This window comes from Lichenostomus cassidix, chromosome 20 (genome assembly GCF_008360975.1).
Source record: "Lichenostomus cassidix isolate B80296 chromosome 20, HeHo_3.0, whole genome shotgun sequence".
In the NCBI taxonomy this organism is placed as follows: Eukaryota; Metazoa; Chordata; class Aves; order Passeriformes; family Meliphagidae; genus Lichenostomus; species Lichenostomus cassidix.
Genome location: NC_139500.1, coordinates 8,578,695 through 8,597,785, shown reverse-complemented (window position 1 = coordinate 8,597,785; position 19,091 = coordinate 8,578,695). Strand labels below are relative to the sequence as shown.

General features: G+C 52.6%; 1 protein-coding gene across 1 annotated transcript; it reads right to left on the bottom strand.

Moving 5' to 3' along the window:
• Window positions 1-2,217: 2,217 nt before the first annotated feature.
• On the bottom strand, window positions 2,218-15,619 carry GDAP1L1 (ganglioside induced differentiation associated protein 1 like 1). Its single transcript, XM_085079115.1, has 6 exons — window positions 15,153-15,619; window positions 12,141-12,333; window positions 8,675-8,848; window positions 6,596-6,693; window positions 6,354-6,468; window positions 2,218-3,617 (listed from the first exon to the last, which is right to left on the bottom strand). Exons 1-6 carry the CDS (start codon window positions 15,330-15,332, stop codon window positions 3,274-3,276), a joined length of 1,104 nt encoding a protein of 367 aa, XP_084935241.1. The 5' UTR covers window positions 15,333-15,619; the 3' UTR covers window positions 2,218-3,273.
• Window positions 15,620-19,091: the final 3,472 nt, after the last annotated feature.

Genomic DNA, 19,091 nt, shown 5'->3' with positions numbered 1-19,091 from the left:
ACAGGAGGGAGAGGTCCTGTGTCATGAAACTATGTCTCAAGGGTGCTTGGACTTGACATGAAGCCCCTGATTTTCATCCCTCTGATAATTAGGAGTTCCACCCTTCAGCACAGATACAGATTTGAAAGCCTCGAGGTGCCTTATAGCACATTTGTTTCTAAAACACAGGGATTTCAGAAGATTAAAATTTCCTTGGGTAAATAAATACATCTAGAGTAAAAAGGACACTGTCTGGGGTTGGGTCAGGTACACAGAAGTGTTTGGGGCAGGATGCAGCAGCAGCCATTCTCTCTTGTCTAAAATATTAAATAGCACTGCTGAGGTGCTTCACCTCCAGCCTTTCCCCTTGGGTGCTGCTGTTACCCCACACCTTGCTGAGAGCAAAGCACAAAATCCTGGAGTGAGAAAACAGATTTTTGCCATCATTTCCATGTTTCAGTGTACAGAACATGCCCTGGGCAGTGAAGGTCAGGCCAGTGCCTGGCTCATGGCCAGGTCATGCAATGGGCTCCCCTTTGCAGTGGAACTGGAGCAGAAAAGGTCTGATTAGGCTGAGATCATTCGGAGCAAGAGCAACTTTTCATGGTGACAGCCTGTAATCAGCACAGGGCTGCTTACAGCAACGGGCTAATCTGGATTGATCAGGGTTCTGATTCGTTCAGCAGGATCTCACACATCAATCCAGCCTCTGTCTGCCACAGTAATTGTCTTTTATCACTCTCGACTATTGCTTTTCCCTGGAGCAAAGTCCTGGGACTTTTTCATTACCAGGGCATGGAAACGAGGCTTAGTGACAGGGAGTGGCACCAATTTTTTTTTTTTTTTAATTTGATCCAGAACAAAGGCTTGTTACTGACTATTTCTAGCTGAGAACCTGCACAAAATCCACCACTACAGCATCTGTGGCTTCCCAGCAGCCCACAGTGCAACACTGGTGACAGTTCTTGTCCATGCCTTGTTCCAGCTGCTGGATCTGTCTGTCTTCCTTGTAACAGCTGCATTCTAACCATGTGCTCCAAACAAAACACCTATTTTCTCCAGTGTTTAGACGTCTGATTTGCTCCATGACTTTAAATTTATTCTGTGGTTTAAAATTAAAAATAAATAAATAAATAAAATTGAGGAGCAAAGTAACCAGCAGCAGTCTTGCTAAGCAGCTTCCTTGTGCCTGATTCTTGGGCTGAAATCCTGGGAATGGAGCAAGTATTTGCACTCCTTCCCTCTGGGTTTCCTGGTGTTGTACCCTGTTAATTTTCCTTTCTACACCTGGTGTGTGCATTTTATAAGCTTTTGGAAATCACCAGGGAATGTGTGTGTGTGTGTAGGACAACAAATGAAAGTAAAAGGGTGAAATCCTATTAAGGGTTTCATGTTGGTATATCTTTATAAATGCTTATGGGGGCTTTATTGCCAGCTAATGGATCAAAGAGAGGATGACCCACAGTTCATCTTATTACACCTTTCAGATTCAGCAAAAGGGAGGAGCTCAAGGCACCCTCCTCCCTCCCTCTTCAAAAAGAAGGAAAATAATAATTTCTTCTGAAGTCACTGATTCCACAAAGCAAACACTGAGTGTATTTGTGTGAAAGTGTGTCTGCAGGGTTTTCACTTCCTGCAGGAGCCAGGTGTGCACATGCAGCTGGTGGATTTGGGTTCTCACCCACCAATTTTAAGTGCAGCCCCAACCATGGAAGGAATAACATGGGTAACACAGAGCCTCTGCAGCTACACAGCCTGTTTTTTTCCAGAAGTCTGTCAGACCAGCCTACACAATTGTGAAAAGCACCCTATAAATGTGTGTGTTCTACACTTTCTATTTGCTCATCCCTTGTAATTCCTGCTAAATATTCCCAATTCTACGGCCACCGGGTTGTATCAAAATCTCCTGGGGAAAGCTTGCTGCTTTCAAATACATAAAGATAGCTTTTGAATCAGAGGCAAATGCAATTCCTATTATTTCAGCCCCACTTGGCATACGTTCCCAAGCCCAGAGATGCAGCATGGCTCACAGGGATCACTGGAGTGCCTGGAAAGCCAGCAGGCTGAGCGCTTACAGAAATTAGTGGACAGAAGAAGAATACATATAATTTCCATGCAAATTTTATACCAATGCAGTACATGAGCCAAAGCACAAACCACCTGCACATCCCACTGCCCTCGGGCATGCCTTGCACTAGGACCAGAAGGATGTGGAACACATTTAGAGATGCGAAGCCATTACTCCTCCCATATGGTTTATTGAGGATCTCAGTTTCCAAAGCATGAGTAGCAGTGAGGCCCATTATTCTTTCCAGCATGCAAAAGGCACAAGAAAGTCATCAATGTGATTCTGTGCAAAGTGTCCCTAAGAAAACACACGGTGAGGAAATGACAGAAAAGAGCCCCCGATGGAAGAAAGCCAAAGCGCCTTCAGGAAAGTGCTGAAAAGTTCTGAAAATGGTTGTACTTTTTCAGAGTCCAAATATGCTCAGTTGATGAAAGATGCTTTGCAAATCCGCGAAAGAAAACTCAAGAGACAGAGCCAAAAGGCTTAAAACAATAATCTCCTTCATGTGCCAGAATTCAGGATGAAAGTCAAAGTGATTTATCTCAAGAAAAAAGTGCGGCAGTTAAAGACAGACATTAAATTCTTTAAAAAAAAGCCCACCAAAACCAGACGTAGAAAGTGGATACATTCTAAGAGCAGCTCAATAAAAAATATTCCCTTTAACGAAAATAATTTTTAAAATGAATACTTGAAGAACAGAAATCCACCTTGACTGTGACCAGCTACTGCACCCTGCTCCCAGGAAAGCCTCCAAGCACGACAACACAATGCCTTCTAGAAGAAGAAAGTCCCCACTACCTGCATGTGTGAAATGTGGCCAGTGAACAATTTGGAAACACAAACGTACAGGACCAAGTATCCAAGTCCCATTAGTCAACTTGGGTGTCGGGAAGCCTCCTGGGATTCCTGTCTCTCCCACTGGAGCTGGCTGGTGCTGGAGGCAGTGCCACTTCCCGGTGGGCACAGCTGAGCCTGTGAACCCTTGAGCCTCTCGCTGGAGTTGAATACTTAAACCTAAAAAAGGCATTTACAAGTTGACGCTTTTTTGTTGTTGTTGTTGTTGTCTTATTTCCTTGCAGTATAGGTTTCTACTTCTAGACTATGGAATGTTACATTAAACAATATAATTATTCATTACCTTGCTTCAAATTTCATTACAGTTACTGAGGCTTCATCATAATTTCACACAGCACAGAGACACCAAACTAAACACCAAGCAGTCAGCACTAGATGTATTTTTTCTTTAAGTACCAATAAGCAAAATATCCCATTCCCCCCAGAGATCCCATCAGGAAGGAGGCTCCAAGGAAGGAGGGAGGTTTCCGCTTGACCAGCCTGAAGGCATTGGGTACCACTGCAGAGAGGAGAGTGGTATGTATGTCTCCCAAAACTTTCCTGAAGGCGAAGCGTTTCTGTATCCTGTCAAAGAAGGACTGTAGGTTAGGTCTGCTGCCATCTTCCCAGTATTTCTTAGAGAGTCCCAGAAACTTGAGGCGATGCAGGGTGGCTCCTAACAAGACATCAGCCAGAGTAAAGACACAGCCGCAGAGCCAAAGTTCACACTTCTGCCCTGGAGAGAGAAGAGACAGAGCAAAGGTAAGAATCCCTTGGGTGGGCACCTAAAGCTTGGCTCAAAAGGTCCACACAGGCAGGAACACTTTTGTTAGCTCTGGGATGTTTTTTCCCAGCTCTCTGATGGGCCAAGAGATCAGACCCCATCTACCAGGTTATGGGATGGAGGGTATGTGGGTGCAAAAAGCTGCAGATATGAGATAATAATTTATAGCCCATGTGAATATGCAAAAGAATATCTGCAAAATGGCTCAGCTGCCTCTCCCCCAAGTCAAAAGCAGCAGATGGCATCCTCCTGTACCCAGGAGGTCCCTGGAAAAGAGCCCTTTGCCCTCCTTGAAGGAAGATGCAGTGTAGTGACCCCTTCTGATGCTTCAGTGCTCAGGGAGAGCAGCAGTGTTTGCCCTTGGCTGCCCCGGGAGCTGTTTCAGGAGTGTCACGTCAACTTGTCCTATTTTAGGGATGTGAGAAATCCTCAGGAATCAAAACCATTTGCTGGATGGCCTGGCTGCTCTCCCATGTGTGCTGCTGGGGAGGTTCTGCCTTTGTTCTCTGTCCTGTACCAGGGACCCTGCTCCAGGACACCAAAACTGGCAGCACATCTGTGCCAAGGGCCAGGCTTTTAGGGGAGACAGACCTCAATGTGAGCGCTGGACATGAAGAAAGACACCAAAGTGTTGATGGCCCCTCATAATGGGTGATCCTGGAAATAACCCCACCAGAGAGACATCCAAAAATAAACCAAGCTGCTGTTAGGCTGGAAAAAGCAGTTTCAGGCCAGGATATTGTTAAGCATTCTCCCAGTGCCTTTTCAATACCGAGGAGCAGGGCTGGGATGGATCTGAGGGATCTGAAAGAAGGTGCAGGTAAAGAACATCAGAAGGGATACAAAAATCCACCCTCAGTCAGCTTTGCTCCAAATCCTGAGTTCTGGGGCTCTTTCATTGTCCTGTGGCTATTATATCAGGAAAGAGAAGAGAGGCCCTAGTACAGCACCCCAGTGCAGACACTGGTGCTGCAGGGCTGCCTGCAGGACCAGGCCAGGGCAATTATGGGTAATTAGCAGCCCTCATTTGTAGCTTGGCAGCCTGCCTAATCCTGCTGGAGGCACTGCCCAAGTGGACAGATTGCCTGTGCCTAATTAGTCAATAAATGTTTTCAGTGACTAATGAATTGTGGGGGTGCTGCAGACAGAGATCCTTGGGTGCAGTGGGGACCTTGTGAGTGCTTCTGCTCAGAGGTGAGGGAAGCAGGACTAAGGTAGCTGCCTCAGCCCCAGGCACTGCTGCAGGTGAAGGAGAAAGCACCTGTGAGGATAGTGACTTCAGGAGAGAGCTGTGATGCACTCCTGTCCCTGCTGGCTCTGGGCTTCCCCCACTGCTGAGGTCTGGACCTGGCTGTAGGGTGCCCCAGCCCCTTGCACCCCTTCCCAGCTCCGAGTGGGGTGGGAACACAGGCAAAGGCAAGTCTTCCCCTTTGCATCCCCAGCAGCCCCAGCTTGGATCAGCCTGTCCCAGCTGGATGGGGTGCCTGTGGCAGGGGGTCTCCCGCTGCTCCTGCGGCACCTCCCGCCCTCCTTCCGCCTGCATCGCCAGCAGCCTGGGCTGCGTGGGAGTAGAGCTGCTGCACTGCAGCTCCTGGGAAGTTGCCAAAGTGGTGATCATGCCCACTGCTGAGATCCTGACCTGGCCATGGGCATTGTGTGGGAGTCTGAGGTCCTGGAGCAGAGGGCAGGAGCAGCACACAAGGACTGAAGGCAGTGGAGCGCCTGGGTGCTGGCAACAGCAGCAGCAGCAGCAGCCATCCCTCTGCTCCAGGCATCTGGGATGTCCTCCCAGGGCACCTCATTAGGCTGAATTCTGCTGTCCCAGCCCTCACACCAGTTAATAAGAGAGTTTGAGGAAATTAGGGCGAGGCAGGATGCCACTGTGAACACATGGGGGCTCTTGGTAAATCCCCAGCACGATGCCCTGCAGGGTCTGACCTTGGTACCTCACAGAGCACTCCAGTGTGGCCCTGAGAGTGACGCACGGCTCCCCATGGCCAAGGCCAGCCCCGAGGGCAGGGGCAGCTGTGGGACCATCCCCTGATTAACTGTGTCTGGGCTCTGCTCTGCATCTGGCACCGTGGTGCTGGCAGCTGCCAGCCCTCCCAGGGTGGGGTTCTGAGCCCTGCCAGCAGCGGGGGACAAGAGGAGGTGACAGCAGGACAAGCACTGCCCAGCTGTGCCCAGGCACCCCTGACTGCCAGGGCACTGGGGCTGCTCTTGGTAGGCACCCAGCACTGTGTATTTGATGCCAGGGGTGGCTGGTGTCCCTCTCTCCCACCTGCTGGCATGTGACGCAGGTCCTATAAAGCCTCTCACCCCTCCAGGGCCCCTCACATTCCTGGGATTCCCTGCCCATGCTCCACTGGGATGTGCCACAGCCTGGTGATGAGAGGGGATCTGCCATCACCCTGTGATGACTTTGGGGCTCCCGAGGAGCACCCATGAGGGCAGGGATCCTGCTGTGCCCTGTGGCAAGGGGTGCAGGGGTGGTTTGCCAGAGGTTGGTAAGACTGTGCTGCAACAACACCAGTGTACCCAAAACCAGGAGAGCCCAGTGGCAGCCCCAGACCCACCAGTGGTTGCTCCATGGGGGTTGTTTATCAGGTACAAAACCTTCATCTGTTCCTGGTGTTGCACCTGAGCCTTGTGTGGAAAAACACCCCTCAAACACAGTCCAGTGCCTACCTTGGTACTCCAGTTTCCTCTTCTCCAGCTCGGCCTCAATCTGGTCTAGCACCATCCCTAGTTCTCCAAGGATCTTCTTCAAGTAGTTCACATTATCATGCTCCAGGATCTTGGCCTGGGTGGAGAGCAGGGTTAGGATAGGGAATGGATGGATGCAGAGACACAAGGCATCAGGTACCCATGGCAGTTCTATGGTCATGTTCCCCCAACATCACAGATGTGTGTGACTTTGACCCACTCACCATGAGCTTCTTCTGCTTGGAGAGGTAGGGCTCAGATAGCTGTGGCTCCTCTTCATGGTCCAGCTTCATCAGATCTGTGCTGGCATTAGCTAAGTGTCCTGGGGGGAGACAAACAGAGGGGCTGGGATGACCTGTGTCTGATAGCAAAGCACCTTGTCCTGCAGTAAAACATTGCTGTAGCACCAAGGAAAACACCCTAGAAAGCTAAAATAGGCCAAATTAATAGCTTGCTGCTACTGTGCTGTCATGTCTGAGGCCATGTGGCTCCATCAGCCATCCCATCCACTTGCACAGGGCAGTGCTGGCTGATCTCCCTCCCTGTGGTAAGTCCCAACCTGCGAGTTTCAGGGGGAGTTTCTGCTCTTCATTTCCTCTGCTGGATTTGTGTTAGAGCTGCTGGAAGTTCTGTCTGTTGCTCACTATTTTAAGAACAGCCCTGATTGTGCCCATAACTTGGCTGCTGCAGCTCCATGAACCTTTGGGATGTCTGAGCTGGCTGACCACACTTGGGTGTGTGTTTGGAGCAGTGTGGCAGAGAGGGGCACAGAAGGGGAAGCTCCCTCCTGGGTGAAGCTGTCCCACTCTAGCTCGGTGTCCAGGGATGCAATTCCATGGCATGGAGCCCATAATGAGCATGGGAGAAATGCTCACCTTTTGCCTCTCTGGGCACAGGGAGGGTGGGAAGTGTTTTGTGCAAGGAAGCTAATGGAGGGAAAGGAGCAGAGTGAAAGGAATAAAGGAATACTAGAGGCAGAGTAACACCTGAGGGATGGCATAAATTACCCAAAGTTGGGCTAATGTCTTTCTGCCAGGGACCATCTGTCTTTCCCTCCTTGCTCCCTCCAACAAGGGAGGCCTTGGCTCTGCCTCTGGGCTGGTATGGGAGGTGCCAGGGCTGGCTGGGGTGGGAGCCAGCAGCAGGCTGTACACTGCCATAAAATGCTGAAATTCCCTGTTTTCTGCCATGAGCTTGTGCTTGATAAGGCTGCCAACCAGCTCTCCTGGGGCTGCAAATCAGATGGAAACCTGGATGTTATCCTGATTTCATTCCCCTGTTCCCCTTGGGAGAGCCTGGAACCTTGGTTCACCCTCTCCTTGGGACACAACTACATCAATTTCCCTTGGCACCCACTGCAGCTGAGCCATTGTCTGGGTGCAGAAGATGTGCTGGGGAGTGAGGACATCACTGGCCCACAGACTTGCTCATACCCCTCCAATGGCTTGGGAAAAATGCCACCAGTGGGGAGGTTTGGACAGGGAGATGTATTTAGGGACTTTGGCAGAGTTCTGGGAAGGTGATGTGAAGCAGACAGGGGCTGAAGGCATCACAGCTGCACCTTTTGGGGAAGGGAAGGGCTCTGGCCTGCATCAGCCCAAGGTCTGGGGGTGGAGGTGACACTTGGTGACATGGGGAAAGCTGTCTGTGATGGGTGTCAGCAGAGGCAGGGCAGACCACAAGCTACACCTCAGGGACGGGCTATTTTTTGTGCATGAGTGCATCCCTCAGCAGGACAATCTGGGTCCCAGGCAACCAAGGAATGGGGGTTGGAACAGTGTTTCTATGGGCACTGCTTGGGGCTGGAGCCCACAGGAAGAGAGAGGTGTGGGACATGCCAACACCCTCCTGACAAGGTCGCTTTTCTGGCATGGAATTCTCTCCAGGAGCAATCCCTGCCATTGAGTTATATTAAGCATCGTCAATGTTTCATGAGCACTTGAAGGTCAGGTACACACACTTATGCCGATTCATCCACTGCCTGCAAGTCAATCTGGCTGCACTCTCCTGCCTTTGTCCTTAGAGAGATTGGAGGGAGAGGAGCAAATTCCTGTGCCCCAGAAAGAGCTGGGGAGAAGTGTGCATGACCCGTGGGAGCCTGGACACCCCCTGAGTTAGGAAGCCTCTGCAGGATGCCTGCAATTCCCAGATCAGCTGTGCTTTGCCATTTCCCAGCTCTGCCCTTGCCTGCTTTGGTAGGAAGGGGAGATGAGCAGGAGCAGAGCGGCTGGCTGGGCTGCAGAGCCACACTGAGCCCAAAGGAGCTGGGGAGCCCTGGGCAGCCCTGCTGGAAAGGAACTTACTGCGGATCTCAGTGGTGGCGTACTTTGGGATCATGGAGTCGGTGGTGAGCTCGGGGTGCAGGATGCAGCCGTGTGTGTAAGCATCCATGGGGAGCGAGTCCAGCAGCTCCCGGTACTGCAGCACCCGCGAGTGCAGCAGGCTGCCCGGCTCGGGGATCAGCTGTGTGACGTTTTCTGCCAGGGCAAAGGGAAAGGGGTTAGCAGGAGATGGGAGTGAGGGGCCAGGCACTCGTTAGGGGCTCATTAGCCTGCTCTGGACAGCAGTGTGTAATCCTGCTGAGATACATCTGAGCAGGGCTGGCTGAGGCAGAGCATTCACTCAAATCTGTAGCTCATTCTCTGCCTCTGCCTGCTGTCCATCCTGGCCACAAGTGCATCCATGCCCACAGATGGGCATCACGGGGAAGTGTATGGATGTCATTACCCAGCCCTGCAGCCCCCATGTTCCCAGGAGTCAGTGTAGCAAGCCCCGAGTCTCCACAGCCTCTGAATTTTTACACTGTAATTTCACATCTGTTAGAACGGGAGAAAAATTGTCCTGTTATGCAGAAAAGAGCTAAAAGATGGGGGATTGAGTTTAGGATCTCCTGAGTTACACATTCTTTGCTCCAGTGGCAATGAGGTACCTCATTCTCTTGGGCTTCCTTGAAAATCATAAAATGGGCAATCAGAGTAGATGACCAAAAGAGCCCAGTGTATCTTCCCTCCTTGTTCAACAGGTGTCTCAACTGCAGGAACATCTCTTGCCCTGGCTGGCTCTGCTCCTCCCTGTCTTCTTGGGTTTTATTCACTTTCTGCAGATGGTGGTTTGCATTGTGCCTTTTATTACACTTACAGCTCAAAATACATGGCAGGTGACACCACAAGAAGTGAAACATTGCTCGACTTCCCCAAGAACACCAGGTCCAGTTTTCCATGGGATCATAAATGTTCATTGTATTTGCAGAAAGTAGTTCATGGGAAATGAGTAAATCTACCACCAGGACTCTGAATCTGTTGCCCACATCCTGTCTGCAGCAATGGGCTCTCCACCTGGTCACATTGGCAGAAGGACTTTGGCAGATGTGACCAGTGCAGCTCCTTGTTTCAGGGCCTGAAGTGACAACTCTGCTCTGCCCAGCCCTGCTGCCAGTGGCAGAAGCTGGGCTGTGGGCATGGCAGTTCCCACCTGGCAGGGATCTTGCTGTGCCATTATCATGCCTGCTGGTGCCCATAGCTGGGTGAGCACCAGGCAAATTTTGATACTCCTGTACTGCAAATCTCCTCATGGCTCTGACCTGGACTGTCTCTGCTGGAAGGTTCCACAGAGTTGTTCCCACTGATGGGCATCAGTGTCACTGTCCCCTGAGCAAGGGGAGGTTTTGGTGGCTCCTCCTTGCCCATGGGCTGCTCACTGCCTGCACTAGCTTGGCTCCAGCTCTCCAAGTAGGGATTTTCCATCTGAGAAGAGTGATCAGATGAATGCAACAATAATAACTGACCTATAGCCTGCATGCTCCTTCCCCAGGGCTCCTGGCCAGCACTGACAGGCTGGGGCTGAGGCTGGAAGCAGCACATCCAGAGGGACTGCCCCATCCAGCAGGAAGATGGAGCAACCACAATGAAATAGCGGTGTGCTGGCCACCAGCCCATGTCCTTCAGCATGTCCCAGGGAGGTTTTTCAGTGGATGGTGCTTGACTTGCCTTTGCATGCCACAGCAACCTGCACATATGTGCTGCTGTTGCATATAGCAGTGAGTTATGGGCTGTGCAAAGGGGTGAAAAGCCCCTTGGAGGACACACTGGCACAGGGGGAATATTGCCTTGGTCAGCTCACTAGTGGTTCCTGGGCACTGCTGGGCAGTACCCTAGTGACAAGGACCCTCAAAAGTGGCTTATTGGCACTATTCACTTCTATTTTGGGGTAAGGAAAACATTTCTCCACCCTTTACTGATAGCTGGCCCTCAGTGTGTGTGTAAGCAGCTGATAAAGGCCATGCTCTCAGCCCAGGAAAAACATAACTCAGTACAAATCCCTTGTAAAGATCTTTTCAAACTCTACACATTTCTGCAAGGTGGATGATTTCCTGACAAATCAACACTGCCACATCCTGATAATGCTTTTGCCAGCTGCATTGCTGGGTGACAGCATGGAGCAGGGCATGGAGCACGGAGTGATGCTCTGGGCCCTCTTCCCTGGAGCTTCCCTTCTCCTTTTCTCAGCAAAAAGGTAAGAAACTGCACCAGGCTGGAAAATCTCAACGACAGGAGTTTCCCAGTGCTCGGACAGCTCTGTGTCCTCCTCCTGCTGGGGACAGCCTGTTGTCACATATGTTAGACCACCTGCCCTTCGCAGAGACCAGCTGAAGTGGTGCAGGGACTGACACTCCCTGATGCCCCTTGGTGCTGGGGCTGCTGCCCTAGGACCTGCCCTAGGACCTGCTGCTGGTGTGGGATTCTCCTGCTGGACCCCATCCCTGCTGCCCCACCAGGGAGGGAGCTTGGTGCCTCCACAAAGCAGCAGCAGCACAGTGGCGGGGCCAGGAGAGGACAGCAGCTGAGCTGGCAAGGCGCCCTTGCTTCGGGAGCTATTTTGAGATGTTTTTGATGTCTCTGTTGCAAGGGGGATGGATGCTGGGGCGAGCATCGTGATGGCACAGCCCGAGGTCCCTGCTCAGCTTTGAAGCTTGCCTGGTGGGCATCCCAGCCCGGGAACCCCCAGGACTGGGGGAATGAGAGCAAAGGGGTGTGAGGTGTTGGTGAGAGGCCACTCACTGCAGCAGCTGAGCAAAGCTGACTTTGGGCTCTGTCTCAGTATCCTGATGTGCCAGGCTCAGCAGGCCCTGGCTGCAGCCCTGCTCTGGGGGGAGAATGAGCTTCCCTCTCCTGGCTGTCCCTTCCCCTGGGTTTGTGTCACATCATCCTCCCATGGTCCTCAGCACTGCTGGACATGTTTGACTTTAAAGAGGTTGTTTCCTCTGAGGCACAGCAGTACTGGAGACAACAGGGACCCCTGCCTATGGCCAGTGGTGCAGGAATCCTCAAGGAAGGGGAGAGAGGGGCAGAAACACACAGCTTAAACCCACCTTCTTTCAGCAGGGCCTCTTACAGCCCCTTTGAACAATTACTCAGGGCCAAAGTAGAGAAGTGGCCAAAGTCAGAGGTGTTCTCATGGGCTGTGCCCCAGTGGGGACTCTGGTGAGATGCCACCATGGGGACTGAGAGAAATTTGTCTGGTTTGGGAGCATGACTTCCAGAACAGAGAAAAGGGGAACTCAACTACCACACCCCTCAGAGCCCTCCAGCAGAGGATTTCTGCTGGAAATTCTTCAATTTCATGGGAAAACATAGAAGTCAGGGAGAGCTGGTGGCTTGCTGATCATCTGAGGTGAAAATGAAACTTTAAAGGAGAAAGTGGATTCATTTAGCAAAGAGCATCTGGACTAGACACAAGTTTCCTCCAAGGCACAGCCCACCCCTGCATTACCTCCCGTGAAGTTCTTCTCCATGTAGTCGATGATCTGGTTGTAGTCACTGATGATGTTGTCCCTGTGGATGATGACAGGCACCTCCTCACCCAGGTTGAGCCGCATGAACCAGGGCTCCTTGTGCTCCATCAGGGGCATGCTGACATCCCGCTCCTCGCAGGGCAGCCCCTTCTCTGCGATCACCAGCCGCACCTGGGGCGAGAAGCCAGGGAGAAAGGGCTCAGCATGATGCACTGAGCTGGTCCCCAGTCCCCCCTACCCCATCACACCCCCAGACCCTTCCCTAAGGCTCAAGCACAGTGACATGCCAGGATCATGTGCTTGCCCTGCAAGAAGCCAAGCAGCTGTTGCCATGGGACAGCTGCAAAATCCAGGCAGCCAAAAAAGGACTTGTTTTCCCAGCAAAGAGGGGATACCCAAACCCATCCTATCTTTTCAGGGTCATGGACCATCCTCTCTGGTCGCTGGTGTGACAGGCAGAGGAGCTGGATGGCTGAAAGCCAATCCCTCAGCAGTGGGTGGAGGGAGGCAGGGAGTCCCCAGCTGAGGGGGAATGAGTGATGCTGCTGTGGATCCCAGCACAGCCCAGCACCTGAGGAAGAAAAGGAGGAGGAAGAGGAGGAAGAGGAGGAAGCAGAGGCTGCAGCAATGTTATGCCTTGCACGTGCACCCAGTGAGTCCTGCTGTCTGGCTGAAGGAGACCCTGGATGCTGACTCAGCTATGTCCCATTCTCAGGAGTGGACTCTGGCTTTACCAGCGCATTTTGAGCAGGGAGAAGGCTCCACTCCATGGGAAGTTTCATGCAGCCCCTGTGACCCTGCACAGCATTCCTCCTCCTCCATGCTGACATCAGCTCGAGGGCATCACTCAGCACCTTTGCACCTCTTGTGTCAAGCCTGCTGCCTCCCCCTTGCCCTGCCACTGCCACTGCCACTGCCCTCCTCCTGCCCCAGGCCAGCCAGCAGCACTGCAGGTTTGGCACCCACACATCTTAGGGGTGGGAAAGCTGAGTCCAGCCTTGCAGAGGGGTAGGAGGGGGCAGGAGTGGGACTGGATGTGGGACACCATCCCCATCCCAATCACTGGCCCTCTGGGCTGATCCTGCTGCTCTGCTCTGTGCATGAGAAAGTGTTGAATAAGTATTCAGGGATGGCATTTTAGGCTTCTAGGTTATAAAACCTGACTATTATGAACTAAGTATGTCAAACACGAATAAAAAAGCCCACGGGGGATGTGAGAAAGCCATGATTTGCAGAACCACTGAATGAGCGAAAAGTACTTGTTTTCATCCAACTAGCAGCAGCTAAAAATACAATTTAATATATATAAGCATTTCTGTGAGTACTTCAGAGTTCCTGGGGAATTAGTCATTAATTATTCACAGGGCTGGCAAGTTCATTTTTTCTTTTAAAGTCAAACAAGAGAAAGCCTGAGTCCCTCAACTGCAACTCGCTCCCGGCCTTTTCCTCCCAGCTGATAAATAAACCTCAGCCAGTACCACCTGGGGTATCCAGCCCCAAGCTCCCTGTGCTTCCCTGTTCTGCTAGCAGGAGCTGAGGCTGAAGGCCTGGCAGGAGGCAGCTGCTGGGCAGGATGCAGCCCAGGGTACCCCAGTGCCTGAGGGCAAGGGGAGTCCCTGCCAGTGCCCCGAAGAGTGATCCCAGATAGGGGTCATGAAACATTCCTGGACCCCCCAGCCACTCTCTACACTGGAGGCATGTAGTCATCTTGAGTAATACTCCAAAAATCCCTTTGCAGACAAGGCCAGGTCCTGGTGGGACTCAGAATCCCTCCCACAAACAGCCCTGTGCCCATGGAGGTGGTTCCAAGCAGCTCCCAGGGAACAGCAGGAAAAGCTTTGTCTGTAGCCCACTCCCAGCAAAACCTCTGTGCACAGGGTTCCTGAGGAGCCCCTATTGCTCCCCACCCTGCCATGTCCATCGCACCAGCAAGTGCTCTTCCCTTGCGAGTGACTTCAAAACAAAGCCTGTCACAGTGCCAGACCCCCGGTGCCAGCAGGTGCGGTGGCTCTATGTGTCCCCTGCCCTGTGCCCAGCCCTGCCCTGTCCCCTGCCTCGCAGAGCGAGGTCGACTGTAGGAAATCCTGTACAAGAAGTGCCTCAACCCCTCCTCTTCCCCTCCACCGGCGGCCAAACGAGCGAAACAAAAATACCAGCAAGGAGCCGGGCTGGAGCATCCTCCGGCAGTGCGGCTCGGAGCCCGGCAGTGCCCTGTGCCGGCGGCGGCATGAGCAGCCACCGTGCTGCATCGGGCATCCTCCCTGCTTTGTGTCCGCTCGCAGGAGCGGCACCTCTGCCCCGGCCTTGCCGCTGGGCTGTGCAGCTCGGGGAGGCCCTGGCATCGGGGAACTTGGTGCTCCTCCACCTACCCCTCCGAATAGCACATTCTCCAAATGGTATTAAAAGCTTATGAATGATGAGACGCTTGGGGCCAGGGGACAAGGCTGGGCTTGGTGCACAGCCGCTGTGCTGCAAAATGAGCATTTACTATTGTCTGGAAAACGGGATTTCTTGCTGGGGCACCCCGGGAATAGAATTTCCAGGGCACTGCTGCAGTGTCAGGGGTGAATCATCGCTGCGTGCTGGGGTCCGGGATGCTCGTCCTGGCACCAGCCTGGCTCGGGGCTGCCAGCAGCAGGGTGGTCCCGGGGCCCGCTCTGCCTTTGTCTGCTCCCGGCCACGCCAGCGAGGGGCTGGCAGCGAGCACAAAGCCGAGGCGTCTCCCGGTGCAAGCCGTGATCCCAAAGCAAAGGCAAGATTTGGCTGAGCTCCCCCATCCTGGTCCCTATCGCTAGCCTCATCCGCTTCCCAGGCAGATGCTGTTAAAAGGTACAAAGATCCGCCTGGCCGCACGCTGCCGCCCTGGCCAGCCCCGGCGCTGAGCCCCTCGCTCTCCCCCGAGCGCATCCATCCTCCCGAGGCAAGGGGATGCCCTGGGAACTGCAGGTGATTCTCACCCGGGAGCCCGGCCGAGCGATTGTTTCCTTTACCTTTTGTGAGCTGAAAGACTGGGTCCAGTGGTACAAAACCAATCTGTCCTGGGATTTGAGAGCGGGGTCTGTCGGGTCGTGATTTTCCTCCCCCTCCGTGGATTTCCCCGCGTTGTTCTCCAGCGCCGAGATGGGCCACCAGCTGCAGTTGGTGGGAGTAACATTATTGGGAGTCGCCATGACAGCGAGCGAGCGAGCGGGAGAGGCACGGGGAGCGAGCGGCGCTAGCCCAGCATCACATGGGCTCCTGCCAGCCCATCACTCCCGGGGCAGCTCCAGCTCCCGGCCGGGTGGGCAGCGCGGGGCGGTGGGCGCGGGGTCACAGCACAGGCTGGTGGCAGCGCCGCCGGAGCTGTGGGTGGGCTCGCAGCCCGTCCCCGCTCGTGGCGGGGCTCCCACGGAAACGTGCGGGCATCTCTTCAATAGGGGAGGCAGCAGCGGAGGCTCCTGCCTGCTGTCTGCCTGCCAGCTCGGCAATCCGGGGCAGCTCCAACCCCTGCGGCTCCTTAAGAACATTTTTCAGCAGAGATTAAGATTTTTTTTTTTACTGCTTTAGATATGGCGGATGTGTAATAAATAGCAACAGTGATGGACACTGGCTTTAAAATGCCTAGAAGGTGTCCTGCCTGCCTTGCAGCCTTCATGGAAAGAAGCAGCAATGGCTCTTTAAAGATATTCAATTATTTTTGGAGAGCACAGATTAATTTCTGCCTATTGAGTGTTATGTAGCCTGTACAGGGACACAGCCCAGGAGCCTTTGCTGTGTACCAGAGCCTGGGGTGCCTGCCCAAACTGGACAGAGGAGGCACAGCTGGGGGTCACTTCCAGAATTAGCAAGGTGTGTCACAATTCCAAACCAGCCAGACTTGGAGAGCACTAGGGCTTCCAGAGCTGCTGCTGCTCTCCAAGCCCTATGAGCATCACCCAGAGGTTTGCAGGTACAGGTGTGTAGGTAGCTGAATACTGTGACCTGGACATCTGGACTTTTGCTTTGTGACACTTGGCTTTGTCATGCCCCATTTCCAGCAGCCTGGCAGCTGGAGATAATTTGGCACTCTTGGAACTGTTGCCAGTGCCAGGGGATAAAGCTGGTCCTGTTATGGGGGTTGTAGGAGCAGGTCCTAGGGAGGATGGGAGAGAGGGCTCTGTAGGCACAGGGAGCCAGTCTCAGGGCTGTGCAAGGGCTGTGAACCACTGGAACAGGTGAGGATGGAAACAGGAACGTTTGGAACAGCTGGTTTAAGTGGGGAAACTGAGGCACACTTCACTCAGGAGCACTGGAAAGGAGAAGGGCCAAACTGGTATCCATCTGCATGGATATAGTGCAAGGAGCAGTTTCTAGGGATTGGGAGGTGAAAATGAATTATTTGGTGATGTGATGTCCTGCTCCTGAGGGTGTGCAGGAAGGTGATGAGAGGGGTGAGGCTGGGAAGTGCTGTGCTCTGCCCTGACTCCTCCCTGTTCTCTCCTTCCCCTAGGCAGCAGCCCCCAAAACCATCTTCTCTCCCCATCTCAGGTCTTCCCAAGTCCCTGAACTAGGGTCAGAAGCACCCACACAGACAGGCTCTTGCTTGGCCTCTGCTTTGGGGCTGCAAACTTGATGGAAAACTGAGCTTTGAAGAGCTGGCACTGTCATGCAGCACCATCCTGCCCTCTGCTCCACAGCCTCCCCTCACTGCCCAAGAAGCATCTCTGGGGGCTCCTTACACTTGGAAGGGGACACTGTGGGTGAAAAAAACGTAAGGATCAGGTTGACCAGGCAGCAGCTGTTCTCCCTGGATCGCTGTCCAGAAGGCCCCATCTAGTGGTGTATTTTGAGATGAATTAATGCTGCGCCGTGGGGAGTAAAACATGACAGGTCTGCGCATCCCTCTGGGTCCTGCAGGTACACAGTACCTCTGCAGGGGTCTATTTCTTTCGCTGGGTTTTGGCTTGCTAAACTGAGCAAGGCTTGAAGGGCACGAGGGGTGCCAGCCCCCTGACCTTGTGTGACCTTGAGATCATCCTTACCTCTTCGACGCAGCCTCCCTGACCGCCAAAGGGGTCGGCGTGGGGCTGCCCCATGGCATGCTGTGCAGCTAGACCCGGTGGCACTGGCAGAGCTGTGGCAGAAGGTGCCATTGGAGCAGGATTGTGGATGCTGGCAGTTTGGAAATACAGACTCCAGGGGATGGTCTCATCTCAGAGCTGATGCAGAGCTTACAGAGATGAGAGAACAGGAGGATGGAGTCGGTCACGGGATTTTGCAGACACAGAAGAGCCCTCCCTGTTTTAGCAGGAGAGGGTGGAAAACAGGCTCTAGAAACGGCTCCATTGATTTTTTTTTCCCAGTGGCCTGATTCAGTATCTGCCAATGCAACGTTTAGCTCAGATTCAATTTGGCTTCTGCAAGGCAAGAAAGAAATGTCATTGATCCAGGGTGCCCTTCTGCATCCTGCTTCAGCTGAAGTAGTCCTGAAACTAGAGAGACAAGAACTTGTGAAGTTCTGGGAGTGGGGGAAGCCACTGGAAAACACCCAGGCTAGGTCTGCTGAGATAGGAAGTAGAGAGCTGGGATCTGATTAGTCTAAAAAGTCCACTGGCTCTTTCTCAGAATGTTTTAGACATATTCTTCTGTAGATTGACTGGGGACAGATTCTAGAGCATCTCCACACTGAAAAAGTCCCCCAGGCTTTTTGGGGCAGGTACAGCAGCAGCTGGGAGCAAAAAGGCTGCACTCAGTTTGTACCAGTGCACTGTTTGTACCAGTGCTCTGCTCATCAATCAAGGTAAAGGTGCTGTGCAGGCATTTCCAGAGAAAAGGCAGTTTTCCAATAAATCCTGAGGTTTCAGGCAGGCAGCAAGCAGAAGTCACTACATTATCAGAGTGATGTGAACGAGCTGAACTGAGAAGGTTTTGATGGAGACAGTAAGTTTGGGCCTGGAGCCTCTCTTAGGGCCCATCATTTCCCCCCAGGGGCTGGTTTGTGCTCTGCAAATGTCAGCAGGAACGTTCCAGTACATTTGCCGCAAACCTCACGATTGCAGTCAAGAACCAAAATATCTGCCCTTCCTCTGCTGCAGGCAGCACTAGATGTGCTTAAACACTAGCCAAATAGGGGTTCAGGTAGAACACAAAACCAGTGAGTTAATGCCTTTTTTCCCCTTTTCCTTCCTCCTTCACTAGTAGTTACTTCAGTCCTCCACAGTGGAAGTGTCCCCTCAGAACCTGGTCTCAGGCTTTTGACTCCCAGCCAGCGTTCTGGCAACCTGAATTCATTTCTCAGCCCTCAGTTTCAGGGTGTATCTTGCACTAGTTTACGCTCCATGATTTCCTCAATTCCTCCTCTCTCCCTGGGCACAGCAGGTCTGTGGCACATCGTCCTGCTCCACAGCTGAAAACGTGCCCTTCCCTTCCAATGCTGTCCATCAGTACTGGGTTTATGTAACACCAGTCCAGACACTTCCCGGGGTTCTGCACACTTTGTTAAAGAGCAGCACAGCAGAAACTGCCCCAAGGTGACCTTGAGCCAGGCTGCCACTCCACATTTCCACGGAAGGGCCTTGCTGTGCCCCTTCGTAAGGCTTCAGATGCAGAGCAGAGTGGGGACAACCAATACCAGGCTTAAATAAGCATTTTTGTGCATGTGGAAGAGCTGTGCCTCAGCTTCACACATATAGATCAGTGCTTGCCAAGAGGCAGGGAAACTTGAAAGGGGGGAAACCCTCTGTCTAGCAACAATTCCAATGGTTTTAAAGAGGGCGCAAAACCAAAACATGAACGAAAACAGAAAAATAGGAGCAGACACCCTCTGCTGAAGCAGAAACACCCTTCAAAAATAGCAGCAGCAAAGATAACTGGTACTAAATATTTATGTTTAAATGCAAAGTGCATATGATACCAGATTTTTTGTAGGGAGAAAGAAGGGAAAGCGGAGAAAACCCTAAGTGTGTGTGGGT

Bases quoted from the DNA above. Each gene is read 5' to 3' on its own strand.
- GDAP1L1 (XM_085079115.1), bottom strand. From the start codon at position 15,332: ATGGCGACTCCCAATAATGTTACTCCCACCAACTGCAGCTGGTGGCCC. The intron at 12,334-15,152 runs GTAAAGGAAACA...TTCTCGCCCCAG, and splicing joins AGTCTTTCAGCTCACAAAAG to GTGCGGCTGGTGATCGCAGA. The intron at 8,849-12,140 runs GTAATGCAGGGG...TTGCCCTGGCAG, and splicing joins GGAGAAGAACTTCACGGGAG to AAAACGTCACACAGCTGATC.